Source organism: Sparus aurata, chromosome 1 (genome assembly GCF_900880675.1).
Source record: "Sparus aurata chromosome 1, fSpaAur1.1, whole genome shotgun sequence".
NCBI lineage: Eukaryota > Metazoa > Chordata > Actinopteri > Spariformes > Sparidae > Sparus > Sparus aurata.
Window position 1 is genome coordinate 20,336,752 of NC_044187.1, and position 25,661 is coordinate 20,362,412.

Here is a 25,661-nt window from a genome sequence, read left to right on the forward strand (position 1 = left end):
AAATGTGCTTCATGATTGTAAGGAAATCTACTCTATGACTTGACTCTTAAGCGAGAGTCCCTGGCTTTACTCACCTTGTTGCTCTGGAAAACTCGCAGTGTGCAGATGATCATGGAGATGAAGGAGAGGTAGAAGACGAGCAAAGGGATGACAAAAGCGAACAGGTCAACGGTCAAATTGCTGACGATGAAGAAGAAGATGAGTGCGTTGACGTGTTGCGTTGGGATGACGGTGCTCAGCCACTGGACGCCGGCCCGCGACGCCCAGTCCACCAGGTGCTCCTTCATGTCCAAAAAGGCATGCAGCGGGTACTGCAGCATCTGTAGACATTTAATAAGGAGATATATTAAGATGCAAAAATGAGGAAAGAGAATAAATATGATAATTATTTAATTAATGTAATACTAGATATGATTAAGATACCATTAAACGTGATTTCATGTCCATGGCTTTTTTTATGGCCCCGCTGTGATGAGAGTCCAGCATCATCCCACTTCGGCCAAAACCCCAAGAACTTCTGTTGCTTTTCTTGTATCCTGACGGGACCAGGTCAGCCTTGTGCTTAAACACAAACACACACTCGTCTGGATTGTTAGAATAAAAAAATAAAATGACATCTCTGTCTTTATGATGACAGATTATTTCTATTTTTTGTAGTTTGGCTGTTTTACCTCCGCACCACTGTCTTGAGTTGTTGGGCTTTCAGTCTTGGCTGTGACCTGGTTGTCATTTTGATGCACAGAGGGGACGATGCCTTGTGCATACTGCTGAGTCATCTCAACAAAGTCATCCAGGTCCACCAGCTGTGTGGCTGAAAAGGACAGGAAGCAGGTGATTTCATGAGCGGACACGTGATATTATCTGCACCTCTCTCTTCTCTGGATACTCACACTCTTTGCTGACCATGCTCTCCAGTACTTTCTGGGTCTGGCCTGATGTCGGGGCAGAAACCCTGTTTGCAGTGCCACCTATTGGTGAGAAATGACCACAACATGGTGAGTGAGAAAACATGGCTGGAGGGAAATATGTAATGTGATATTCTTCACCAGGACAGCTGCAGATACTGAAATCACAAAGGGCCACACATGAGATATTTAGGTATCATATAACAACATATTACTGCTCCCTGGGCAGTCTGTAGTAAATGAGACAGGATTGGTGTCACAATTAAACATACTCAATATAGTGTTGATGTGTGTGTGTCTGTTTGTGTGTCTGTTTGTGTGTGTGTGTGTGTGTGTGTGTGTTTGTGTGTGTGAGTGTGTGTGTGTGTGTGTGTGTGTGTGTGTGTGTGTGCACCCTACCCTGCACTCCATTGACCTGGCTGACATTTTCCAGCATCTCAGCCACAGCCACCTTCTTCTTCCTCTCCGGGTTGAGTTTCCAGTACATCATCATGGCCGCTTTACGCACCGCCAACTCGAACTTACTCTCCGTTGACAACTTACGCATATCAGCCTCATTCTCCGGAGTGATTCCTGTCAAACGTTTGACAGATAAAGGGACCATTTAGGAACTGTAAAGACAAATGCACAAACATGCACACGCATGCACTGAATTCTGTAACATGAACCTTTTTTCTGGATCCAGCAGCGCTGCAGTATTCTGGCTGCACCTTTTCTTCCCTGTTTAGCAGCTTTGATGAGCCAATTAACAGCCAGATGATTATTAAGCTCTGTTTCATTTTCTTCAGCGAGGATTAAGAAGTGCTGACCCAGCTGAAACACAGGAGAGAGGAGATTTGCTTCATTCAATTAGACACAAACTTTAATGTCCCGTACTGTATGCACGTGTTTAGAATATAAACTAGTTTCTGGAATAATGAACAAATCTGTCACATTATTACATAAATCATTACATTAGCTTAGATAATTACATCAAATTTGATATAACTATTTAACATATTACTTCATAAATTGTGTTTAGATATCTAATGTGATTATATCAAACAGTAAGACCTATTATATGTTATATACAATCTGTGAGACTATAAGTAATTCTATATGTGTGCTTATATCTTTGTAACATTAGTATTTATGTAATGCTGTTTTTTACACTCAGACAAAGAAAAGGCTACTTTAGAGAAGAAGGCACAAACATTGTACTTGAATAAAAGTAAACATTTCGAGTTAAAATGTTACTTTGGTTCAAGTAAAAGTCGCCCCTATGAAAAGTACTTGAGTAAAAGTTTTAAAGTTTCTGATATCAAATGTACTTAAGAATCAAAAATAGTCTGATGGCAATAAATGTACTCAAGTATCAAAAGTACAAGCAAGAGTACATTGAATGCATTTTTCTGGTGTTTTGCTTTTTTAATCCAATGCAGACAAAATGATATATATATATATATATATATTTTAAATGCTCTCCTTTGGCTCCAATGCAGCATTCAATCTGTTAAGTAACGTGTAACTCATTTTATCAATTCAGTGTTGTGACTAAAGTTTATAATATTTGGATCCAAAATTAAGTTGAGTGTAAGTATAAATGACAGAAAATGCAAATACTCAAGTATAGTACAAGTACCTCAACATTGTGCACAGTACTTGAGTAAATGTACTTGGTTGCATTCCATCACTGATAGTAAGCATATTTAAGGATAGGAACCATGTGGCACATCATTAGCAGTCTAACTGTTTGCAAGATTGTCCATTTTATTTTGAAATTGAATTTAGATTTACATGGAGGTTTACCCCCCCAAACCTGATCATTTAGAGACAGCCTCATCTAATGTTTTACCCTCTAACTCAATACAAAGCATTACAAATTTTAATTCAAGTGTAACTGGTTTATCCAGAAACAGAATCCCAGAGACCATTTCTTTCATTACAGCCAAAACAGTTCACAGTGACAGACAGATGACTACACAACCCATAATCACCTGTCCCTGTGGCCATCAGTGTTTCTGGGGCAGCAGAGGCTGCGGCGGCATATCGAGTGACTGTTTTCTAATCTTAACTCTCATTTCATAACTCCCCCCCTCTCACAGTTATCATCAAAATGCATCTATTTGTGGCAGGATGAGCTGTGTCTTGATTTGAAGTGGCTCAGCATTTACATAGTCCTGTCTGTGTCTCTGCTAGATTCATTAGACATGCAACCTCATAAATCTACTTAAGTGGCCTCCATTTTGAAGAGTGTCGTCAAAACATCTAAACACAACAAAAAATTATGGGAACAAAAGCGACTATGCTTGTACAGAATTAAAAAAAAAACACTGATTCCTAGTCTATGACTTGTGTCGACTGTGATGTATGGCTTCTCTATTATGATGTATGGAACATCAGTACATGTACAGTATGTCCAACCACTGCACTGACGTGGTCACCTGTCTTGACATGTTGTGGTTATTTAGGTGCTTCGTATGTGCTAATACATGACATATAGCATTGGAAAGTTCACGCTGTATAACCAGACACTTTGGAATTTAGCCTTTCACTGCTGAAGAGTCTTCAGTGCAAAAAGTCTGGGCTCATCTTCCACCTCTAGTCCTCCATTTCCCTTTTTGCCGGAACCTCTTTTTACATTTGTACACTTGTTGGTGGAGAATTCAGTGTGAAGGAAATGTGAATATCTCACCACTTCTTGTGCAAACACAGTGCGGTGCTGCCATACTGTGTAATAGTGTTGGAAATGATGTGTATGTGGAACAATATCTTGGTGTCTGATATTGAAAGCCTGGGATCGTCTTCCAAGCGGCCGAAAATAGACACACACTGACAACTAGACTGCGTCAGCCAGCAGGAGTAAAAACAATGCCAAGTGCCAGCCTGTGTGCATGTGCTTTCACCCACCCGGGTCTGAGCCCTGGCGTCACCGGCCTCGGCCTTCTCTTTAATCTGATCCACGGACAGATCTTCCTCTGGCTCTTCATCTGGAGGAGAAGGAGGAGGAGATGCTTTAAATTGCACACAAATGCATCCTGATCGATCAAAAAACTACTCTCTGAATCACTCCCTTCCAAATGTGCACAGCGGAAGTTAATAAGTAATAAGGCCCTAAAAGATGCTTATTGGTATCATTTTGTGCTAATAGCATCATAAAACATTTCTTTTTAGATTATAAGACATTTTTATGAAATGTGTTAACAGTTGCAGTCACTTATCTTTGCATTATAAAAGCACTGATTGCATTTAACTAGGTCAGTCCAAGTCAATTTTATGTATTATAGGCCACAATCTAGTTGCCTCAGTGCGCTTTACAGTCTGTTCAGTAAACAAAATTCTCTGTTCCCCCCCCCGATATTCACACAAACTGTGTTCACAGCCAGCGATGAAAAAATCCCACCTGCATATATCTCGCAACATGAGAATAACAAGAGGTCAGAGGTGGAGTAGGTGTGAGAGTTTGTGCATTTTAAACACGTCTGTGTATCTGTCTGTCTATGCAGAGATCCTGTGCCAAGACCTCATAGCTTTGATTGCCATGTTGCAAAAAGATTAATTACTGTTAATTACTGTCCTTCTGTGTCCTTTAGGCAAAGGGGTTCAGCTTTTTCACTTGTAGCCATATTTTAAATGTCGGTGTCTCATGTGCCACAAAAAACATCTTACTGGTGCGACCAGTTTGCCTATTTCAATCGCAGCAAATGAATCCATGTTTAAATTTGTCATTAATAATATAAGTTTCTCTGCAGAAATCATACAAAATAAATATATGGGTATTTCAGTTTAAGTATAAAGTAAATGATTGGTTCATATATTGCTAAAAAAAATTGATGTTCATTGTCTGGGGACCATGAACATCAAAACAGAGTTTAATGACAATCTCACTGTTGTAGAGAGATTTCAGGACCAAAGTGGTGACCGACCATCCAGCCGGCGAACATCCCCAGAGCCTTTCTGCTAGTATGACTAAAAAAGGTTCACTGATGCATGTGTTGCATGGTTGGCAAATTGGAAGGCAAGTTGTTGGAAAACTATTTGTCTGCATGTTTACTACTGTCAACCTGCCCGTCATACAGTAAAAGAGACACGGTGATCTGTGCTCTTCTGCTCTGTGCAATTATCATGAGCAATACCAGAGGGCTAACAAGTATAGATTCAAATGTCGAACACTGAATTTAATAACTGGATAGTAAAAATACTTTTAACCTTTGTTTAACTATATTCAATTATAAATTGTTAATTGTTTCTATTTTTGTATGACAACCTTTATGTAGCCAGAGGTGCCAAAAGTACATCTCTATTCTGGCCAAGAGACTTGTTCATTCAATAGCACGGTTACTCTGTTACACATGGAAAGACATTCCAAAACATAGCACAAGGATTATCACCTCAACACAGCAATGAGCCCGTGATTAGAGACTTCAGCTCTGTGTTATTGAATCCCAAACTCAAGATAAAGGCATATTTACCATCCTCTTCTTCATCTGCATCCTCCTCAGCTTTCCTGAGTCTTTCCTGGATTATCACCCGCTTGGCCATGGAGGCAAAGGTGCGTTTCACGGGGGCTGTGGAGGGAGCAGCAGGAGGCGCTGCGGAGGCAGCAGTGGAGGAAGAAGACAGGGAATCTGTTGAAGAATTACAGGCCAAGCTGGGGGATGTAGAGGAGGCCGCTGAGAGCTTAGAAAAGGATGAAATTTGGGGGGTTTGAGCTGTGGGGCTTTCGGGAGAAGTAACTAGTGGAGTTTTGTTTGGAGCAGGAGGGGAGGGTTTAGTAGAAACCGTTTTAGAGGTGGGTTTAGAGGACACAGCAGGAAACTTTGACCCCTCTGAAGAAGGAGCGGAATCCATCTCTTTAGAGATAGCGTGAGTAGGCGGGTGAGAGGACTTTGATTTTCTGGGTTCTGTGGGGTTTTCTGTGGAGGATGGAGGTTTGGGAGGACGAGATGGAGGAGAGGCTCCATCCAGGACAGGACATGACCCAGCAGTCTGGGTTGATGGGGAGTCCTTCTCCATATCACCTGGAATAAAAAGGGCTGTTAGTGATTCAACATGCAACTAATGACGACCATTACCCTGCAGTGAAATTATTAAGGTAATTTCTAACAGTATTCCAACAGTGAAGAAGACACATTGTGTGTGGTGGACTGTGTGAACTTGGAGAATCCTTTCCTCTTGATATTTTACACCTTTACTTTAAAAGGAAGCACATTTATGACACACATCAGGGATACTCTGCTCTCCTCAATGTCGGTCAACATTGTAAAAGAAGATACAAGATATTATTTAACCGAATATTTGTTGCAGAAAGTTAACAAAGCTGCAAATGACAGTTGGAATGTCTGTTAAACACTATACACTATATATATATATATATGTATATATATATATATATATATATATATATATATATATATATATATATATATAAACATTACTACTTTACATTGAGCAGTAATTATTAGCTCTATATAGCTCTATCAATAGGCTATTAATATTCTGATAAATTTATACAGAATATATGTAATTTTGGCTTTCAAAAAGCCACAGTGGCTTTCAAAATCTAAATTGAAAGCCACTGTGGCCAAAAGTGGTAGTGTCTACACCATCAAACCCACCAAATGTTACGTGAAAAAAATAAATAAATAAAATGATCTCCTTTTTTAACTGGCTAATGCACTACTCACTGCAATATTGCCTGGGAAAATGTAAACACAGGCTCTTACAGTCGGCACACAGTTAATTAAAACTAAACAGAAATAGTTGATGGTCTAGTGTCTCTTATGTAGGTCATATATAGACATCAGTGTTGAACTGAGAGTGTTTCGTGGCCAGTTAAAAACTACTTGTAGTAGCTTTAACTCAATTTTGACGCTGATACTTGAGTTTTGCTGAAGTACAATTATGAATGCAGGACTTGTATTTATACTTTCAGTGTTTTACACTGTAGTATAACTACTTTTACCTGACTGAAAGATCTCAGTACTTCTTCCAACTCTGCCTAATATTTAAATCACCAACGGGAAACATGGAGCAGTAACATTACACTGGGATTACTGTGTTTATTCATCGCCATAACCTCTCATCTAGACTGCCTGCGGTTTGCCTCGTCCTGCACATACGAGAGAACCTTGTGTCAAGTCATTTCCCAACACTAAACCTGCGCCGGCACAAGCTCTGAATCCATAAATGAAGAAGCCTTACTTGTTGACTGCACGAACCGATGTCTTCAGGATATAAAAGGTCAACTGTCCTCCTGGTTTTAAAAGTTGTGCCTGTCGTCCATGCTGAGCTCCACGCACTCCACGCAGCTCCGCGAAACCAGAGACGCACGCTGCAACGCGCTCCAACTCTCATGTGTCTGATGACAACAACACCGCAGGTTCACGGCCTGCCCTCTAGAAATAGACTCTTCTCTAATAGGAGGAATTAAATGTCCCTCAAATGTGAAACTGATCCTGTTGGTTGACAGTTTACTCAGTTGTCTCAAATCAATCATTCTCTTTTTGTATCCAAAAATAAAGTGAAACAATATAATATAATATAATATAATATAATATAATATAATATAATATAATATACGCTTTTAAAATAGTGGATTTAAAAGGGCTGCATCTGTTCTCAGTCCTCAACAAGCCTCACCAGAGTGGAAGGCAATAAATAAGTCCAGGTCTTCATTGAGAAATTACGAGTTCATGTGATTAGTTAAGACTTAATGGATCACCAATTACTGAAGGTTAACTCACAGTTACGCTCAATACGTTCAATTATATCAATCAATCAATCAACTTTATTTCTAAAGCACTTTTCATACATGAGTATGTATCACAAAGTGCTTTACACAGGAAACATAAAACAATAATAAAGAAAGCCCCTCCCTCCCACCCTCCGTACTATATACATGCACACATACGTACAAACACATACACACACACACACACACACACACACTCTTACTACAGGAAATAAGGAGACATGGCAAGGCACTGAGGATTGAGGAAACGCCACCTTTGGGGCCGTCCACACTGGGAGGAGTCACAGGCTGTGCCACGGGGGGCACCAGTGCCCAGGCCCCCCGACCCTGACAGACAACGACTGGCTGGGCCAAAGGGACCCAGGGACAGCACCCCCAGCAGCATCCCAGACACAGCTCCCAGTGTGGAGGACCCCCCTGAGGAAACTTCTGGAGTTAACCCTTAAAAACTAAAAACATAAGATAGGATAAAAACCCTGACAAAAGATAATTAAATGAAGTGAACAGTTAAAAGGATAAAATGCATAAGATAATAATAAATAAAATAAAATAGAATCGAAGATAAATAATTAAAAAAAAATTTTTTTTAAAAAAGATAGAAACAACAACATGAAATACGATAGAACCACATAAGAATGGAATAAGAATTTAAAATATTAGTTAAAAACCTGATTAAAAAGGTGTGTCTTTAACCTTCCTTTAAAAATATCAACAGTCTCTGCAGACCTGAGGTTCTCCGGCAGGCTGTTCCACAAGCGGGGGCCATAGTGGCTAAATGCCGCCTCACCGTGGGTTTTAGTTCTTGGTTTTGGTATGGATAAAAGGCCAGAGCCGGAGGACCTCAGGGTCCGCGAGGGTTGATATGGTAAAAGCAGGTCAGATAAGTAGGAGGGCGCAAGGCCGTTAAGACATTTAAAAACCAGTAAAAGAACCTTAAAATCGATCCTGAAGCGCACGGGGAGCCAATGCAGTGACTCTGGTGTAATGTGCTCCCGCCCTCTGGTCCTCGTCAGCACTCGTGCGGCTGAGTTTTGTAATAATTGGAGATTTAGAGTACTCTTTTTGGGAAGACCAGAGAGCAGGGCATTACAATAATCTAAGCGACAGGAAATAAAAGCATGCATTAGCACCTCCGTACTGGCCTGGGAGAGAAAAGGGCGGACTCTGGCTATGTTCTTAAGATGATAAAAACCTATTTTTGTCATATTTCTGATATGTGGAATAAAATTCAGCTCAGATTCAAAAATCACGCCCAGATATTTTACTGATTGTGTTGGTTTAAAATGTTGTAGTTTTGGAAAAAGTTTCTCTCTCTGGCCTTCAGGACCTATAACTAAAACCTCAGTTTTGTCCTGGTTGAGCTGTAGGAAATTCACTGCCATCCATGACTTGATGTCTACAATGCAGTTAAGAAGGGCATCAATTTGATCTGTTTCATCAGGAGACACGGCAATGTACAGTTGTGTGTCATCAGCGTAACTATGGAAGCTGATGCCGTGTCTCCTGATGACATCCCCAAGAGGAAGCATGTAAAGATTAAAAAGAAGTGGACCTAAAATTGACCCTTGGGGAACCCCACATCCAATTTCATGGGTTCCTGAGGAGCATGTATCCATACTTACATAAAAGCATCGATCTGTGAGATAGGAACAAAACCAGTTGAGGACAGTACCAGAGAGGCCGACCAGATGGCTGAGTCTGTTTAATAAAATGTGATGGTCTACTGTATCAAAAGCAGCGCTTAGATCCAGTAGAACCAACACTGTGAGCTTTTTGTTATCTAAATTCCATCTGATGTCATTTAAAATCTTTAAAAGGCAATAAGAAGCTGTATTTCCCTTGTGGCTACAGCTTCTCCTTGGATTTGGCAATTAAATTAACCTGAAGTAGTTTTATGTTAACCACTTGATAATCCATTAAGCATTAACTAATCAAATATTCATAGTGACATTTCTTAATGGTGGGCAATAGGAATTTGAGACACATCCTGCATTAATCCATGCATTTGAACCCCACGAGTCATGCATCGATTACTTCATGTTTTATTTAAAGGTGCAATATGCCACAAGGTTGCTATCAAATGTTCAAATCTTAAAGCTGTTGTATTTTTTCTTAATATGAAAACAAGTTTTAAATAGCTCCATAATCAAACAGTAATCACTGTTTTAGTGTTTGGTCAGTAACCCCTGTGTCTCCTCCTGCTCATGGAGTAAAAGAGAAAATCCATTTTTTGGTATCCCTGCCCACTTTATCCAATCAGGACAGAGGACTGGAGATGGTCCCATCAGCTAGTGAACACGTTGTCAGAAGGATCCATCCTGTTTGCTACTATGTCTGGTGAATACCACTACGCCCTCATGTGGCATTGTAGAGAGGAGGGTGGTTGCTAACGCTGCAAAACGGACTGAAAGTTATCTTAAACCAGTGGTCCCCAACCTTTTTTGCACCACGGACCGGTTTCATGTACGACAAATTTTGGCAGACGGGGGGGGGGGTGTGTGTTTCACGATAATAAAATTATAGCAGTTGTCCACTCACCGTCCCCGCAGCTGCAGTTCAGCCACTTCAACAGCCAACTTCAATACAGTTGTCCATCTCCCTCTTCTTCCGTCTCATCTTTGGGCCGTTTCCTTTTTTCTTTGCAAAGTAGCTCTCCAAAGACGTTTGTTTTCCACTAATCTCAGCTAGCTTGATTTTTTAGGGTATACTGCTCCGTGACTGAAACAGGTACGTGTCAAGCACCAAGAGGAAGACACAGATGTTGTTAAAAGAGAATCCATTTTTCATAATAAAACAACTTTCCTAGTATGATCGTCAATATATCGGAAATAAATTAACGTATTTATTCTTTCTCTGCGGCCCGGTACCAAACCACCCACGGACCGATACTGTTCTGTCTTAAACAACACTTACAGCAGCTTTAACTTTTACTCAAAGGTGCAATAATAACTTGAAAACGGTAAAAAATAATAATAATAATGTGACAGACTGTGAAACAAATATGACATTATGGCAACAAGCTAGCCCAGGTTTGTTCTGTATTGTAATACCATTTTGTACCTCTTGAGGCGTCTGGAGGCGGGCACTAACTGTCTGTCATATCTTCATCGTCACCAAAATCAGGCCCAATTGGAGGTGCTGTAAATCACCTCTGGACTGTATTCCCTAACATCAAACTGAACCATCCCATTGAGCACAAATATGTCCAAAAGATGTCTTTTCAGTGCCTTTGCTGATGTTGAAAAGACATTCAGTGGAGAACCAGGATGAAGGTTTTTTTAGACATCTTTTCAATATTCACAAACAGGGTTCAAAATGAAAGTTTTTACAATATAATTTCAAATCTCTTTAAGTTCAGTCACAGACGTTCTATTCATTTCTTGTGGGACAAAATTAAAGCTTTTATGATTGCCTAAATTTTACTCCATACGGCAAAAGCTACATGGTGGATTCAAACCTCGAGCTTTTAAACCTCAGTAGCCTGCATGATGCATGATCTTCACCAGGTGAACTATTTATCAGCTATATCAAATACCATGTCTTGTTCATCCAACTGAGGAACATCAACCTACCTGATGAAGGTAGGTATAATGTATATAAACTTTCATTTTGATCCCTGTAATGATGCTACCTCGACTTTAATAGTAAAGTTGTTGTTTACCCTAAAATAGACATAAAACATACTTTAATTCTGGCTCTCCATTGATGTTTTTGCTCAGTGGCTTGCTTGCTCTGGTGTTCCCCCCCACGAGCATTCCCCATATGGTCCCCCCGTGTCCGACCTGAAAACGTCCTGCAGCCAGCGGTCCAAAGCTCCTGTGTCAGTGGCGTAAACAACACCAACACTCCCCTGGTGCTCTGAGCTCAAAGTCCAGACAACTATAGCTGCACGATTTGACAGCAAGCAGTTACTCTGGTGGTTCACTGCCCCCTATCTGTTTGGAGAGTGAATTTGACAGGTTTGCCACTCTTGCATATGGCACCTTTAGGAGCATGAGGTGCACACTTATGATATCCTAATGATAAGTGCTATATAGGCTGTGGACCTGGCGTTAGATATGTTGTGAATACATCCTTCATCTTGCCAAAACTGTGTTTACACATGTGCCACTGCAATGCATACCAACAGGCTCCATGTGTCGTGTTGGTGCTGGGATTCATGTTTGGGTCATTGTTCCTCTGGGAGCTGTCCAACTGCGCCAGTACTGAAAGGACAGCTCCCACTTTCTCTCTCTCTCTCTCTCTCTCTCTCTCTCTCTCTCTTTCGCGCTTTCCCAGCATCCCCATGAGCCGTGACAAGGACAAGGAGTGTTGCTGCCTGGTACAAACTAAAGCTCTCACTGTCGGCTCACATCAGCAAGCATCCCATGAGCAGACAGCTCACTGGCTCCTGTCCAATCGAGGTAAACGCGTCCCTGCTGCAGCCTGGAGTCTCACCTGCAGGTCGCACTCACTCTTCTCGTGTCAACAGGCCTCCGCCCTGAGACAACACCTCTGAAGGCACCCTTCACCAATCCGTCTGTGCCTCCAGATGTGGGTTAAGATGACACATGCTGGTTTAATCCGCTGATGCTGCCGTGACCTGCTCACGCACAGACCCCCCCCCCCCCACACACACACACACATCCACATCCAAAAAGGGAAGAGAGACTTGCCCTTCTTCGGGTGCTGCAGGTGACCAACTATCAAACTAGTTCACACTGACACACCTCCTGTTAAAACTGGAACACTGCATCACTTGTTTGTGTGTGTGTGTGTGTGTGTGTGTGTGTGGAGGCAACAGTCTTAGGTAGCCCGGATAGAGAGAGGGAGAGAGAGAGAGAGAGAGAGAGAGAGCAGTTTTCACAGATGACAGCATCAGCGCGCACCCGAGAGGCGGGGCTGTCTGTGACCCGGTTAGACGTGAAACAAGCCACAGGCTCCAGTCTCCATCGTTTTCAGGTTGGGGAAAGTCTCCGTCTCCCCGTGGAATCCGCAATGTCTGACTGCAGAAGGCAGTGGAACCGGGAGGATGAGCTGCCGGTGTACCTGGCGGGGCCGATCAGCACCGGGCCCAACCAGAGGAAAAGCTTCGGCATGTTCAGCTCGGTGGAGGGGGCGTTTGAAAGCAAGACCATAGACTTCGACAACTACGCGGTGGGGAGGAAAGGGAGCCGCACCCCGAGGAGCGGGAGCCGGGAGAGGCTCTTGGACACAGGTGAGCCCGTCGGGAAGACGCCCAGCGAGGGCCGGGAGGGGTCACCGAGCCACCCGCCCGGGGAGAGAGACGACGGACGGCCCGGTGTTGAGACCAGATGCTCAGCTGGGAAGGAAAGCCCGGATGGGAAGGTGGCTCCTGGTTTTCTTTTCTTTCCCCCCCCTCTTTGTCTGTCTTTATGGTTAACATTCTGATGATGTGGTCATGCTTCCTGGTAAATAGTTCATAATATACACACTGGTTACAATAAAACCCGTCGGATATAGACTGTAGGAATAACAAAGGCTTGTAGTTTTAACGACTCAAGGCTTAAATGTGAATAATTTATTTTTAGTATGCAAATAGTGACATGTTGGCCTCGTTTCGGAGGGGCCTTATTAATCTGTAACCCCTCAGGAGTTTTGATTGTGACACCAATACATCAGGCTGCATAAATGATGAACTTTTGTGCTGCATTGCAGTTTGGCCATTTTGCCTCACGTCGCTACGCAGCTCGACCAAAATCCTCCAAAAATATGCCAATGCGGGTCGTTAAGCGACGCTGATCCTGGATCTGGTGCTGAACCGGACAGAGACAGGCGGCTGTCCTCGCTGTATTGTTTTTGTGCTCTCACGTGAGCTGCCTCTCGTGTGCGCGCGTGTAGAAGAGAGAGGGAGAGAGGAGGGGGGTGGGTGTGAGCTTTCCTTCCCGCGCGCGCACGCACGCACGCACAGGATCGTCACCTGTCTCTCACGGCGCGCGCTCCACGCATCCTCACGCAGCCTGGACGGCGGCGGATTCATCGCTCTTCATCAGTGAGCACACGGAAACGCCAAGTAACTCACGCCAGGGGGAGGCGAAGGGGGCGCAGAGCGCAGCGAAGGGCGCCGGTGTCATCACAACCCGGGGGCAGAGAGCATGTCTGGGACCGGTCACCAGGGGAGGAACAGCCTCCCCCATCTGACGGTAAGACCCGGCCTGGTCCGCGGAGAAGCTCTACGCGTGTATGCAAATCCCCGCCGCCAGTGCCGGCAGAGAGGGGATTAAATTCTTAGCGAGGCGGCAAAGAGCAGAAGGCCTTTCTACTGTTTCCTACCAGCAATCCCAAACCAGAGAGGCGACAATCGTCAATGTGTGTGTGGCAAATCCAGCGCGTTTTCTCGCTCAGTGTTGTGTAATCCCGCCGCCTGTCAAAGGGATTAACTCGCTTGACGTGACGGTCAAACCTGGAAACAATGGCACGCACAAAACTACACAAAGGTGGTGATGAGACGGGATCGTGCAAAGAGGCGTCCCCCTCTCAGCTCACACATGCGTCCTGTAAAGAGACAGTGAACACAACCCAGCGTCTAATACCTTTAACAGAGACACGCGTCAGGCAGCGTTCGCATTTTCCCTTTTTTGTGAGGCACCCTTACTGGCTAAAGATGCTGAGGATTCAGCAGGGCTGTCAGCTGCCGTCATCTCACACCATGGGTTGATCACTGGTTGCCATGGAGACATAACATCTTCCTAATGCTGTTGCCAGGCACCCTGCCTGGTGGTGGAGGGTGTGGACGGAGACATGGCAGTCTGAGGGAGACGTGGTTTAAAAGCTTTCTTCCAAATTATCAGCGCTTTTAAACGCGTTGTAAATGTAATTAATAACGGCACTGATGACCCCACCCCATGCACAGCTCTTGTGTGGCCGTGCATTTCTTGCCATCGACTGCACTGTGTGGTTAAATTGCTGTAAAGTCAGGGATTATATAACTGATTGTGCGATATATCAAAATGTCATGGCTGAATTCGACCCCCTCTCTCCCTCCCTCTCTCACTCTCTCCCTGCCTCCCTGCCTCTCCCCTGCAGAGTGAAAGGCTGTTGATCAAAGGAGGGCGGGTGGTCAACGATGACCAGTCACTCTATGCAGACGTCTACATTGAGGATGGGCTCATCAAGTGCGTATATAAGAAGGAAATGATGTCAGAAAAACTGAAGACGTGTAAAAATGTAGATTTGCAGTCGATGATCATCCCACTTTCATTTCCACACCCATATGTTTTCCTTTTTTCTATCGATCCTGCTCTCCTCCCACCCTCTTGTCTCAACATGCACATTATCCTTGGCAGGCAGGTGGGGGAGAATCTGGTCGTACCCGGAGGGGTCAAGGTGATCGAGGCTAATGGCCGCATGGTGATACCAGGGGGGATAGATGTCGACACCTGCTTCATGAAGCCTTTCCTGGGCACACAGCCTGTTGATGATTTCCTCCAGGGCACCAAGGCTGCGCTTGCCGGGGGCACCACCATGATCAGTGAGTGTGGATGCCTCTGACAGGCTGTTGAAAGAAATATTGGCTGAACTCTTAACCTTTGACCTCTCATATTTCTCAGTTGACCATGTGAGCCCCCAGCCTGGGGACAGTCTTCTGGAGGCGTTTGAGCGCTGGCAGGAGGCCGCAGACAAGAAAGCGTGCTGCGATTACTCCCTCCACGTGGACATCCCTCAGTGGAACGAGTCCGTTAAAGATGAGCTGGAGCTGCTGGTTCAGGAGAAAGGTACATTTAGTTATTCCACCATTCTTCAGAGCTGTGGTCATTACTGCAGTTCTTCATGTACATCCCTACTTTGGACACATTCCACAAGAACAATAGGGACAGAGTTAGGAACAATTTGGCCCAGCGTTGAATCCTCTTACAGTGAAGTCACAGCGGAAATCCATTGTCCTCATCACGACACTGTCATGGTGGCAGTGTATAAATTCTCGCTTGTAATCTGTTTTAAGTAAAAAATCACTTTTCTTTTGGGGGAGCTACAACATAATGCAGTGACCGAGCCAAGGCAGCTGTCTCAGTGAAGAGCTGTAAGTCTTGGCTCGGATGTTAGACATAAACACGCTCTGCAGACAAGGCTGTACATCAGCTTCTGTATTTTTTAAGTTTGCCCTTCATCAGAGTTTATTTACTACGTTTCATGATACATTATTTTGGTGACACCCACACAGTTCGTCTTTGTATTCCTTGCCACTGAGATCCCCTTTATTACCTTCTTGAGTACATTCATCGTTTCTACTGCCATTAGGTATCAACTCCTTCCAAGTATACATGGCATATAAGGACCTGTACCAGATGTCGGACTCTGAGGTATTATAGCACAAACACTCCAATGACTAATTTCTTATGTAAATGTATGACTTAATGCCCTTTCCTTTAACTATTTATCCACATATTGTTCTTTCCACTTCCTCAGCTGTACGAGGCTTTCTCCTTCCTGAAGCAGCTGGGTGCTGTGGTGTTAGTTCATGCTGAAAACGGAGACCTGATTGCTCAGGTAAGTGCTACATAGCCGCCTCTATTTCTGTCTCTCGGTAGGCAACTGGCATCCCATATACGTCTCGTGACACTGTCACAACCTGACCGAGTCTTTACTCAGCTTCCAGACGCAGCAGTTTACAGGCTCAGGTTCAAGTTTCTTTGTCTGTGCCCGAAGGCAGATCTGATTTGCGGACAAGGTATCTGTCTTGACACAAACAATAGAAATACATGGTAGAAGTACTCAAGCTCTGCTAATCAGTATTTAAAAGAAGAAATAACACAAAAAAACACTAGAATAAATACTTGGCGAAATAACAAACAATGTATGATGGCTGAGCCAAATCTCAACCAATCCATTACCTTTATATTCCCCTGCAACCTCCACTGCAGAGATGTTCTCGTTACATAACTCCCCGGCTCTCAGAGAAAGCCAAAGAGAGAGGGGGAGAGAGGATTAATGCTGCTCTTGCCTCTGCTGATGTTGGGTGTGACACTTTTATCATAGGCCACCACTGCTGTTGACCATTATTAAAGTAATGATGGTGATGTAATACTGATTAAGATGGCGAGGGTGAAAGGTGCTGATAATGCTGACAGCAGTGATGAAAAGTGGTAGTCGTGGTCTTTGAGATGGAGTTTCTTATCGAGGGGACAAATTACAGCACAAAACCACAATGTATTTGAAGATTAATGAGGGTAATGAATGATAATGGGGGCACCGATGAATGATAATGACATACTTGTTATCCTAGCTGCGATAGAAATGAGGAGATGGGTGATGAAATACCTTTAGAAGCTCCAGCCACAATTAATCAAAATAAATTATATATGTAATAAAAACAGAAAGGGGGTTGGCGTCTGGTTTTCATCCAGATTTCGCTGTTCTCCAGACAGCGCTGTCAGGAGCACAACAACTCGCCATTCTAGGATTACAATGAGCACTTCATTTTCTTTGATAGCATGACAGACCGTTAAAATCCTCATTTAACGCCCATGAGACACCAGCAAAGGCATTAAAACATGAATCGTGTGAAACACGATTTGACAAGTAATGTATGTAAAGGCTGACAGTTATTGGTTATTGTAGCTGGAATGAAGATAATTCTTTTCATTGGTGTTTTAGGAGCAGAGAAAAATCCTTGGAATGGGAATCACCGGACCTGAGGGCCATCCTCTGAGTCGTCCTGAAGAGGTGATATGATTTATGCATATCCCATTATCCATTCCATCCATCCATCCCTAGGTTGTAATGTTTTCTTTACTTCCTGTAAACGCAGCTGGAGGCTGAGGCGGTGTTCCGTGCCATCACCCTTGGCAACCGAGTGAACTGTCCCATCTACATCACCAAGGTGATGAGCAAGAGTGCAGCTGACACCATCACGCAGGCCCGCAGGAAAGGTCAGCCTCTCTTTCTCTTAACTGCATTTCTATTACCCAGCTGGCTCTCGATCGGTTCACGTGTCAGATTCTCTTTGAAACAATTCTTCTCTTCTGTCTTTCTCATCCAGGCTGTCTAGTTTTCGGGGAGGCGATCACAGCCAGCCTGGCTACTGACGGCTCCCACTACTGGAGCAAAAACTGGGCCAAAGCGGCCGCTTATGTGACCTCTCCGCCTCTGAGTCCTGACCCTACAACCCCTGACCACCTCCACACACTACTTGCTTGGTACGTCTTAAATCTAAACAGACCCAGAGGACAGTTGAAGTTTGAATGGCTGTGGGCTTATTTATCTTATTTCATATCAGGGCCAAAACGTGAGATGTTAGTTTCGCTTTGTAAAGATATCACAAGCATCAATCAATATACTTGAAATAACTGAAAACTAGGCTAAATTATACCAGAATCTAAGGACAGTAAATAAGCTTAGCTAAATGCTTATGTGGATTGTATTTGTAATAAAAGCTTCCCTTTGTATTAAAGACAGTTTCTTAAAAGAATGATAATTACCATTTTTCCATGTGACACTCATCACAGAACTGATATTTTGCGATGATGGTTTATTCATGGAGTCCCAAGGGAACCCAGTCACTAGCCTTCATATTTTAAATAGCATAAGGGTTAATGCAAGGCTGTAAAGTTGTAAAGTATGTGGTGATAATCCTTTGAGAAGCCTGCAGTACGTTGAACACTGGGATATGTTAAAACTTTTCTCATTACTGCAGAGTGAGGGCAGACAGAGGGCTTAATTTAGCTGTAACCTCTGCAGAAAGTGAAATGCAAATCAGCCTGATGACACCAAAGGAGAAAAGCACCGGGATCTAACTCTGACTGTTTGCCCTCAGATATAAGTTTGGTATTCATTCCACAAACAGCTGCTTGTGTAATGCACAATGTCAGAGTAGCTTTAGTGATAAACAGATGGAGACATGATGAAGGTGTAAAGTGTAGAACCACATCAATAACAGTAAGTTGTAATACATTGTAAAGCATCATCCACTTCAGACACACAGACACGCACACACACACACACACACACACACACACACACACACACACACACACAATGCACAGAACAACCTGCTGTACACTTTTGACTGTCCCTGATTCCATAAATAGCACAGGAACTACAATCCTTCATCATCTGTTGCCTTGGCTACCGACTGCCTTCGTGCTCCCCTTCCTCCTCACTCCTCCCATCCTCCTCCTCCTCGTCCTCCCTTTTCGTCTGCAACACCAGCTTGTCAGGGCGGGTCCGTGCTGTCACCTCGGTGGTGTGATACTGCTGTTAGGTTTGAGCCTCTGCCGAGGCGGCAGGGTGTATTTTTAGGCTCCTTTTTCACAGAGATTCGAACAAAAGAACAACACGTTTCCTCACATTTCAGTGTGGCCCATTATCTCCATAATGAGTACTCTCATGGCATCAGGGCTTAGATCCCATGACTCACTATCATGGAGTGAATCACTGTAATTAACAAATGAATCAAAGAACTTCGATAAGAAATTACCTCTTTGTGATGTCAAATTTGGTGTAAAATGAGTTTAATATTGATCACTTTTGGATAATGCAATGGATCTTTGCAATGAGATCCTGATAGTGCTTCCGGGGCTGGTATTGCAGCTGCGTTGCACCATTCTGAGTGGTACAGCTGGCTGGTTATTCTGCCCTCTGGCCACCACATGACTTAACTCACATGCTCAATGAAGACACCTGGTGGCTAATAGTGGAAAATGTATGTCTTTATCTTTTTAATGATTGCCTGAATGTGAATATGAATGTGGTCATTATGCAGCCAAATCTCCTTTGAGCTGCATGTATTTCAGAATTCAAGGCACTTCAAAACTTTACAGGGAAATTATTAATTTTGCGGTAGAGATTCCACTGTTCCAAAGTTAACTGCCAGCTATTTTGATAACTGTTTCAGGCTTTCTTCAAACAAACATTTGCTGTGTTTAGGACCATTGGTCGAAAAAAAGAAGCAGAAGACATCAGTTTGAGCTCTGGAAAAGTGTTTTTAAGAATTATTTGATGTTTTATAGACCAAACAAATTGATTAATCATGAAATAATCAGCAGATCAACAGGTTAATCACACTGTGATACACTGACGATCTCATATGATTTTGTTGCCTTGATGCAGTGGGGACCTCCAGGTAGTGGGCAGTGCTCACTGCACATACAGCACCTCCCAGAAAGCAATTGGTAAAGATGACTTCACCCTGATCCCAGAGGGAACCAATGGAGTGGAGGAGAGAATGGGTTTTGTCTGGGACAAGGCCGTGGTGAGCAATGAGCATTTGTGTCCGTGTTTTTCTATGTGTAGGTGTGAGTGTGAGTTTAGTCTCTTAACAGCCACCTCTCTGCTCCCCAAGGCCATGGGGAAGATGGATGAAAACCAGTTTGTGGCAGTCACATCAACCAACGCTGCAAAAATCTTCAACCTGTACCCACGTAAAGGCCGGATTGCGGTGGGATCTGACGCTGACATTGTCATCTGGGACCCTGACAGCGTGAAGACCATCAGTGCCAAACTCCAGCAGTCGGTGAGAACAGAAGGAAAAATGGGAGAGGGATAGGAAAAAGAAAAAGGGAGGATGGATAGACTGTTGAATGGAATGCAAGGTATTTAATCTGATGTTGTGACGACTAAACTGATCCTCACATACTGCGTTGGTTGAAGGAGCAGGAGTGCATAAAGAAGTGGAGGCAGGAGAAAAGCTGCAGGAGTCAGGGTTTCATATGGGAGATGCTGGAGTGTGAAATAGGATATAAACCAAGAGGAGGTGCACAGGAGGGGAAGAGGAACCTGAAGTGTGCTTTGAGTTGGGATATAATGTTCAATTCAGCCCGGTAAGAAGCCATACTGCACTGGTTGGCTGTTTTTGAATGTGCATTACATTTCATACAAAACCTCGGGCTACAGTATGTGTATATGTTTAAAGAAGTGGAGTCTGGGATTTGTTTTGAAAGGGTCAGTTCATCCAAATGATATGGAAACATTTTCCTAGTTATTTCAAGTGGCTTCTAGCTATGCGGATTTTTTTTTTTTTTTTTTTGTGCAGGTTTAGTATTTTCTGAAATGTAAGATTTCTATTGCAACCATTAAGTGAGCAATATGTTAACAATTTACACCCAAGACAAATAGGGGACAGCATAGAGTAACCACTAACTAGGGCTGCTCGATTATGGCAAAAATCATAATCAGGATTATTTTGATTCATATTGTAATCACGATTATTAAAGACGATTATTCATTGATTTGAGAACAAGCACTTATTGAACTTTGAACTCTGGTATTTCTTTTTAACACGATAAGTTTGAACTGAAAAACAAGAAAAATGCAAATAAATAAGAGAAAAATGTATCAATAAACTGAATTAAATAATATGTAAAAATAAATTCTTAAAACTATCCCGGTGCGGCTCGACCATAGGTCCGTTGTGGTGGCAAAATATAATGCTGTTGCAACTTTCTGCCGATTCGTCATAAAGGTCAGGCAGCGCAATTCTGCTGAAATGGTGACGTGATGGTAACACACAGAGTGTGTCCTTAATTGAGGACTGTGTGGAGGTGGCAGGAGTTGAGGAGCTTTTCATTTTTTGAGTTATGACTTTAAATGATTAAATAAATTGGTCGTGTTCCCTTGAGGTGCAGACACGGTCGCATGACATACCTTGCACAATATCTTCGTTTGTTCCTAGTCAGACTCCTTGAAACCGAAGTGTTTCCACAACACAGAATTCGCTTTACCTTTCTTCCCGACCAAAGGCTGCCTTTCTGCCATCTTCTGCCGTCTTCTTCTACACATTTTTTCCAACACGCACTGGCAATACGCACCGGCGTGGCTGAAAGCGAAGTTTCTTCGGGCGGAGCGGTGTGCACAGGTGGAGATGGAAGGGTTCGTTGCATTTACCTCACAAGACAGGGCGTGCGGCAGAATGATCGTTTTATTACGATTATCTTGTTTTCATGATCGAGGGAAGCCGAAATCGAAAGTGAAATTCAATTAATCGCCCAGCCCTACCGCTAACTGCTGTTAACTGTAGCTGCCATTAGCTTGCTAGCTCTGTTAGCTATGCAGCTAGTGGTCTTGACTTGAAGGTCAGGGCACTGGGGAAGTGTTGTCATTTACACCGACAGCACAAAGGCTTTGGATCAGGACATGCCAGGGCTAGCTGGTTAGCATCTCCATGCTGCAGATATGTCTGCAGCACACTACATAATGTCTTAGTATCAGAACAGTTCTGTTGATAATTACTATACTATATACTATGCTACTCAAGCTATGCAATTTCAGTTTTATGATATTTCTGGATTTTCAGCGATGCTTTCAGACTGGGTTCAGCTGTCAGCACTCTGCATTTTTGCAGGAAATACAACTGTCTAGTTTTTGTTAATTTTTAAACTCTTTTAGACAAAAGAATCGTGCATATTGCACCTTTAAACTCTTTCGGAGGTGAACGAAAGTTTGTTTATGGTGCTCACAGCATTAATGCTTCACGAGAAAAACATTGAGGACTGTGGTTATATCAGGATGCAGCTGTTTTGATAGTTTGATTGCCGAGAGCAAAATTCAATTCACCTCCTTCACTGGGATGGCAAAAGCTAGACAAATAAAGTCCTTTCCGCAGTATGCACATGGTCAGTTGCCCTGAGAGGTAAAGTCTGTTGTTTTTTATGTGAACTAACCTTTTAGATTTAAGACAAAATTATCCATTTAAACTCAGCAGGATGGCCTCAGAGGTGAAAATTCGCCTTGAGCAATGCAACACAATTAAGTGAAGGACATTAGACGGTGGATAATGTATTCAGTCTGCTCTGCCACTCCCAAAGACCCTAATCCGGACTGGTGCCGGCTTTAGGGTATAATCCCCCTTCACCCCACACCCATTCCATGCTACCATCTCTCTCCCCATCCCCCTATATTCACAGTAAATGCCCCGAGCCTCTCACTTATTCATCCCCCATCTTTCAACTGCTGCATTTTACTGCATGTATTAAGCCATTTGATACAATGCCTGCTGAAATAGCACAGTGGGGCGAGACAGTGTAGGATATCAGTGTTTGAAATGGTTAGGGGGGAATAAAAGAGCTCTCTTTTATCTGTATGCTTAATACCCATTTTTCTTATTCTTTGTCTTGTATGTGCTTTAATCCGACTGCACACAGGCTGGTGAATACAACATCTTTGAGGGTCTGGAGTGCCGTGGGGGTCCAGCACTGGTGTTGAGTCAAGGTCAGGTGGTTTATGAAGAAGGCAAGTTGCAGGTTCAGCAGGGTACCGGTCGATTTATTCCCCGCAAGCACTTCCCAGACCTTGCTTACCAGCGCGTGAAGTTCAGGAACCAGGTACAGTATGCACATGATTTCTGCAGATGTCATTTGCAGTGTGCAAATACATCTATAAAAACAGAACAAATCAGACATCATCAGGCTTTGAAGGGCCTCCTTTATAAAAAAAGTACATTTGATTCATAGAAGAAGCTGAGCATAAAAATCTGTGTTAATCAGGTTCAAAGAATTTCATTTGTTACTTGTACACCTGTGATCTATTAATCTCAAATCAGTTTAAACTCACAGCACCTGCCTTGTGATTTCCCCTTATCAATTATCAATTAAGAATCCCCCATATAATACCAGCATCCAAAAAAAATAGTAGTAGGCTCAGACGTCATCTCAAATGGCAATAATGTAAATCATTAATGTCAAATATAGACTTTGCCGGTAAGATAACTTCAAAATAAGGTTTCATAGATAACTACTTCTATGTGGCTTTCTCCTTAAAGGGTAAATTCAACCAAAAATGTCTGTATCTATTTACCCCCATGCCAATAAAAAGTTGGGTGAAGTTTCTTAGTCCACTAAACATTATGGCGGTTATGGCTGTAACTACAGTCAAGTTATGAAAACTCTGTTGCACCATAGTTAACAGTCAATATAAGTAAACTAGGGTGGTTTTACAAAATATATAACTGCATTCTGTATTCTATAATTTACACGGTAGCTGATTCCATTAAAATCAATGAAAGTCTTTTAATCTGGTGACGGGTGGGTTACAGACCATTGTGTCTGGAGAATCACTAATACTTTGTGTCTCTGTGTAGGTGAAGGGCAAACAGGGTGTTATTCGTGGGATGTATGATGGCCCTGTGTATGACGTGGTTCCTACACCCAAATACATCACACCTTCTCCGTCGGCCAAAACCTCACCCACCTCTCATCAGCCACCACCGATACGCAACCTTCACCAGTCCAACTTCAGCCTGTCAGGTAACAAAAAGCATTTATTTCATCCAAGTTTGAAACTTCTTTGAAGACTCCTATAAAGATGCATTTTGCAGCCTTTCATGTAGACTAAATATATGAATTTAATCTTTGTTTCCTAGGGGCACAGATTGATGACAACATGCCCCGTCGGTCTGGCCACCGCATTGTAGCACCCCCCGGTGGTCGCTCCAACATCACCAGCCTTGGTTGAATACTTGACCTGCACAAAGTGTGGTTGTTGCGGGGTTTCACCTCTTGAGTGTGTGTGAGTGTGTGCGTATGATTGAGAGTGTGAGCACACTGGCATGAATGAATACCTTTGTATTTTTTTGGTACAATGGTGACACGCTCTTTTTTTTGACCATTATGACTTGTATCAGTTTGCCTTGGTCACAGAGGAAGAAGCACATTAATATTTCCAACTAAATAAGAAGAGTGTGATTTACAATCAGCCGAGTCATTCAAAAAAAATGTGACAGAACTCACAGGTTCACGATCGGGGCACTCACACACACACACAGAGATCTGGTGTTGGACCCCCTCCAAGCACCCAAATGTGACCCCAGTGTTACGTCATAATGTTGTTATCTCCTTTCCTGTGAGCATGACCTCCTCCTAATTCTTCCTCACACCCCACGTCTTACTATGTGGGTCCGATGGTGCTCCTTTCCACCCACTCTCTGGTGGACAGCTAAAAAAAAATGACAGATTTCTTCTGCATCTGCTTTTCAACACCCGGGCAATATTTGTTTCAATGTAGCTCAAGTGGATCAGTTATACATATTGCATGGACACGTCTGTAGATGTTGCACTACTTGTGGTTTATTGTTACAACGGAGGAACACATCAAAATTGTACTCAAGGCACATTTGTATTCAACAGTGCAAACATATTCTTCCACTGGTAAATGTATGCTTTGAACACATAATGACATTCACTGGGGACAGAGCCAGCTGTTATTATCTCCAAAACACATTAATTCATTCCATGATTTCTGTGAACTTCAATAAAAGCAATGGAACCGCCTCTCCACCGTCAGACACTATATGCAAATAAATACTCTCCTTTAAAGTGTGAAAGTAGATGAAACAAACACAAAGACAGCAGTGGACTGCGAAATGAAGTTCTAGATTGTTGTACCTCCATAATAGAGATTCACAGTGTGTGTGTGTGTGTGTGTGTGTGTGTGTGTGTGATATTTTCTGCCAATCACTCATGCCAGAAATAGATCCTTGCTGTACTGACATGCTCAACTCACCGCTGTAAAAGGGCTTCAGCTCCCACCCCCTGCTCTTTAAAACTTCACAGAGAATCTTTCTAAGCTGTTTATTGTTTTATTCCATTGACTCTGGATGATTTCTTGGTACGTTTAGTGTTTCTATGCCACCTCTGTTTTGTTGCTGTTGTCTGGTGTCTCCAATGGAACCACTAATGATCAATAAAGACTTGACTGTTGTCAAAAAATAATAGTAACAATTCAGCATGACTAATACTATGTATGGCTCTGCCTGTGAGTCCTGTTTTCATGCCGTATCTTTTTCTTTGTCTCTGGTAAAAATATTTGGTTCAAATGAAAAAAGGAAAAGAAGGACTAGAAAGACAATGACAACATTTGTGTCTAAACATGGAAAAGTGTAAAACGAGGATAAAAGAGTGAACCGAAATTGAAACCGGCACGGAGTCTGCAAAATGATGGTCTGCACCACCTACACTTATTAGAGGGGTGGAATTGAATTTTTTAAAGCTGAAATGGAAACAGATAATAAGCCTGACCTGGAAAAGGAAGAAACACATATGTTTAAAAAACAAAACAAAACAACAAATCACCAAGCTCAGAAGCAAAACATA

The 25,661-nt window shown here is 42.8% G+C and overlaps 2 protein-coding genes across 5 annotated transcripts in view; one reads left to right on the top strand and one right to left on the bottom strand.

Moving 5' to 3' along the window:
- wfs1a (Wolfram syndrome 1a (wolframin)) overlaps window positions 1-10,192 on the bottom strand; it is a 31,742-nt gene extending 21,550 nt beyond the window's left edge. For 2 of the 3 annotated variants that reach the window (XR_003983572.1, XM_030412350.1), the window contains exons 1-9: window positions 7,089-7,262; window positions 5,357-5,905; window positions 3,795-3,874; window positions 1,574-1,718; window positions 1,305-1,478; window positions 891-968; window positions 672-811; window positions 424-561; window positions 75-320 (exon numbers count right to left, since the gene is read on the bottom strand). Coding sequence is in view for 2 of the 3 variants with exons in the window: in XM_030412350.1 (XP_030268210.1) it covers window positions 75-320; window positions 424-561; window positions 672-811; window positions 891-968; window positions 1,305-1,478; window positions 1,574-1,718; window positions 3,795-3,874; window positions 5,357-5,900 (1,545 nt within the window). In the remaining variant the exon portion in view is untranslated. Of the gene's footprint in view, window positions 1-74; window positions 321-423; window positions 562-671; window positions 812-890; window positions 969-1,304; window positions 1,479-1,573; window positions 1,719-3,794; window positions 3,875-5,356; window positions 5,906-7,088; window positions 7,263-10,176 lie in introns of those variants that run through there. The other variant, XM_030412358.1, reaches the window with a different exon arrangement.
- Window positions 10,193-12,457: 2,265 nt separating this feature from the next.
- On the top strand, window positions 12,458-25,293 carry crmp1 (collapsin response mediator protein 1). 2 transcript variants are annotated; one of them, XM_030412377.1, is made up of 14 exons: window positions 12,458-12,966; window positions 14,665-14,753; window positions 14,925-15,109; window positions 15,189-15,353; window positions 15,877-15,938; window positions 16,045-16,125; window positions 17,233-17,301; window positions 17,387-17,507; window positions 17,618-17,774; window positions 19,687-19,828; window positions 19,919-20,089; window positions 22,716-22,895; window positions 23,651-23,816; window positions 23,933-25,293. In XM_030412377.1, the coding sequence occupies exons 1-14, from the start codon at window positions 12,487-12,489 to the stop codon at window positions 24,022-24,024; spliced, it is 2,160 nt and encodes a 719-aa protein (XP_030268237.1). In that variant the 5' UTR covers window positions 12,458-12,486; the 3' UTR covers window positions 24,025-25,293. The 2 variants fall into 2 exon arrangements, with proteins under 2 accessions (XP_030268237.1, XP_030268244.1); XM_030412384.1 differs by lacking the exon at window positions 12,458-12,966 and adding an exon at window positions 13,555-13,781.
- The last annotated feature ends 368 nt before the right edge of the window (window positions 25,294-25,661 follow it).

Bases quoted from the DNA above. Each gene is read 5' to 3' on its own strand.
- crmp1 (XM_030412377.1), top strand. From the start codon at position 12,487: ATGACAGCATCAGCGCGCACCCGAGAGGCGGGGCTGTCTGTGACCCGG. The intron at 15,110-15,188 runs GTGAGTGTGGAT...CATATTTCTCAG, and splicing joins CGGGGGCACCACCATGATCA to TTGACCATGTGAGCCCCCAG. The intron at 17,775-19,686 runs GTACGTCTTAAA...GCCTTGATGCAG, and splicing joins CTCCACACACTACTTGCTTG to TGGGGACCTCCAGGTAGTGG.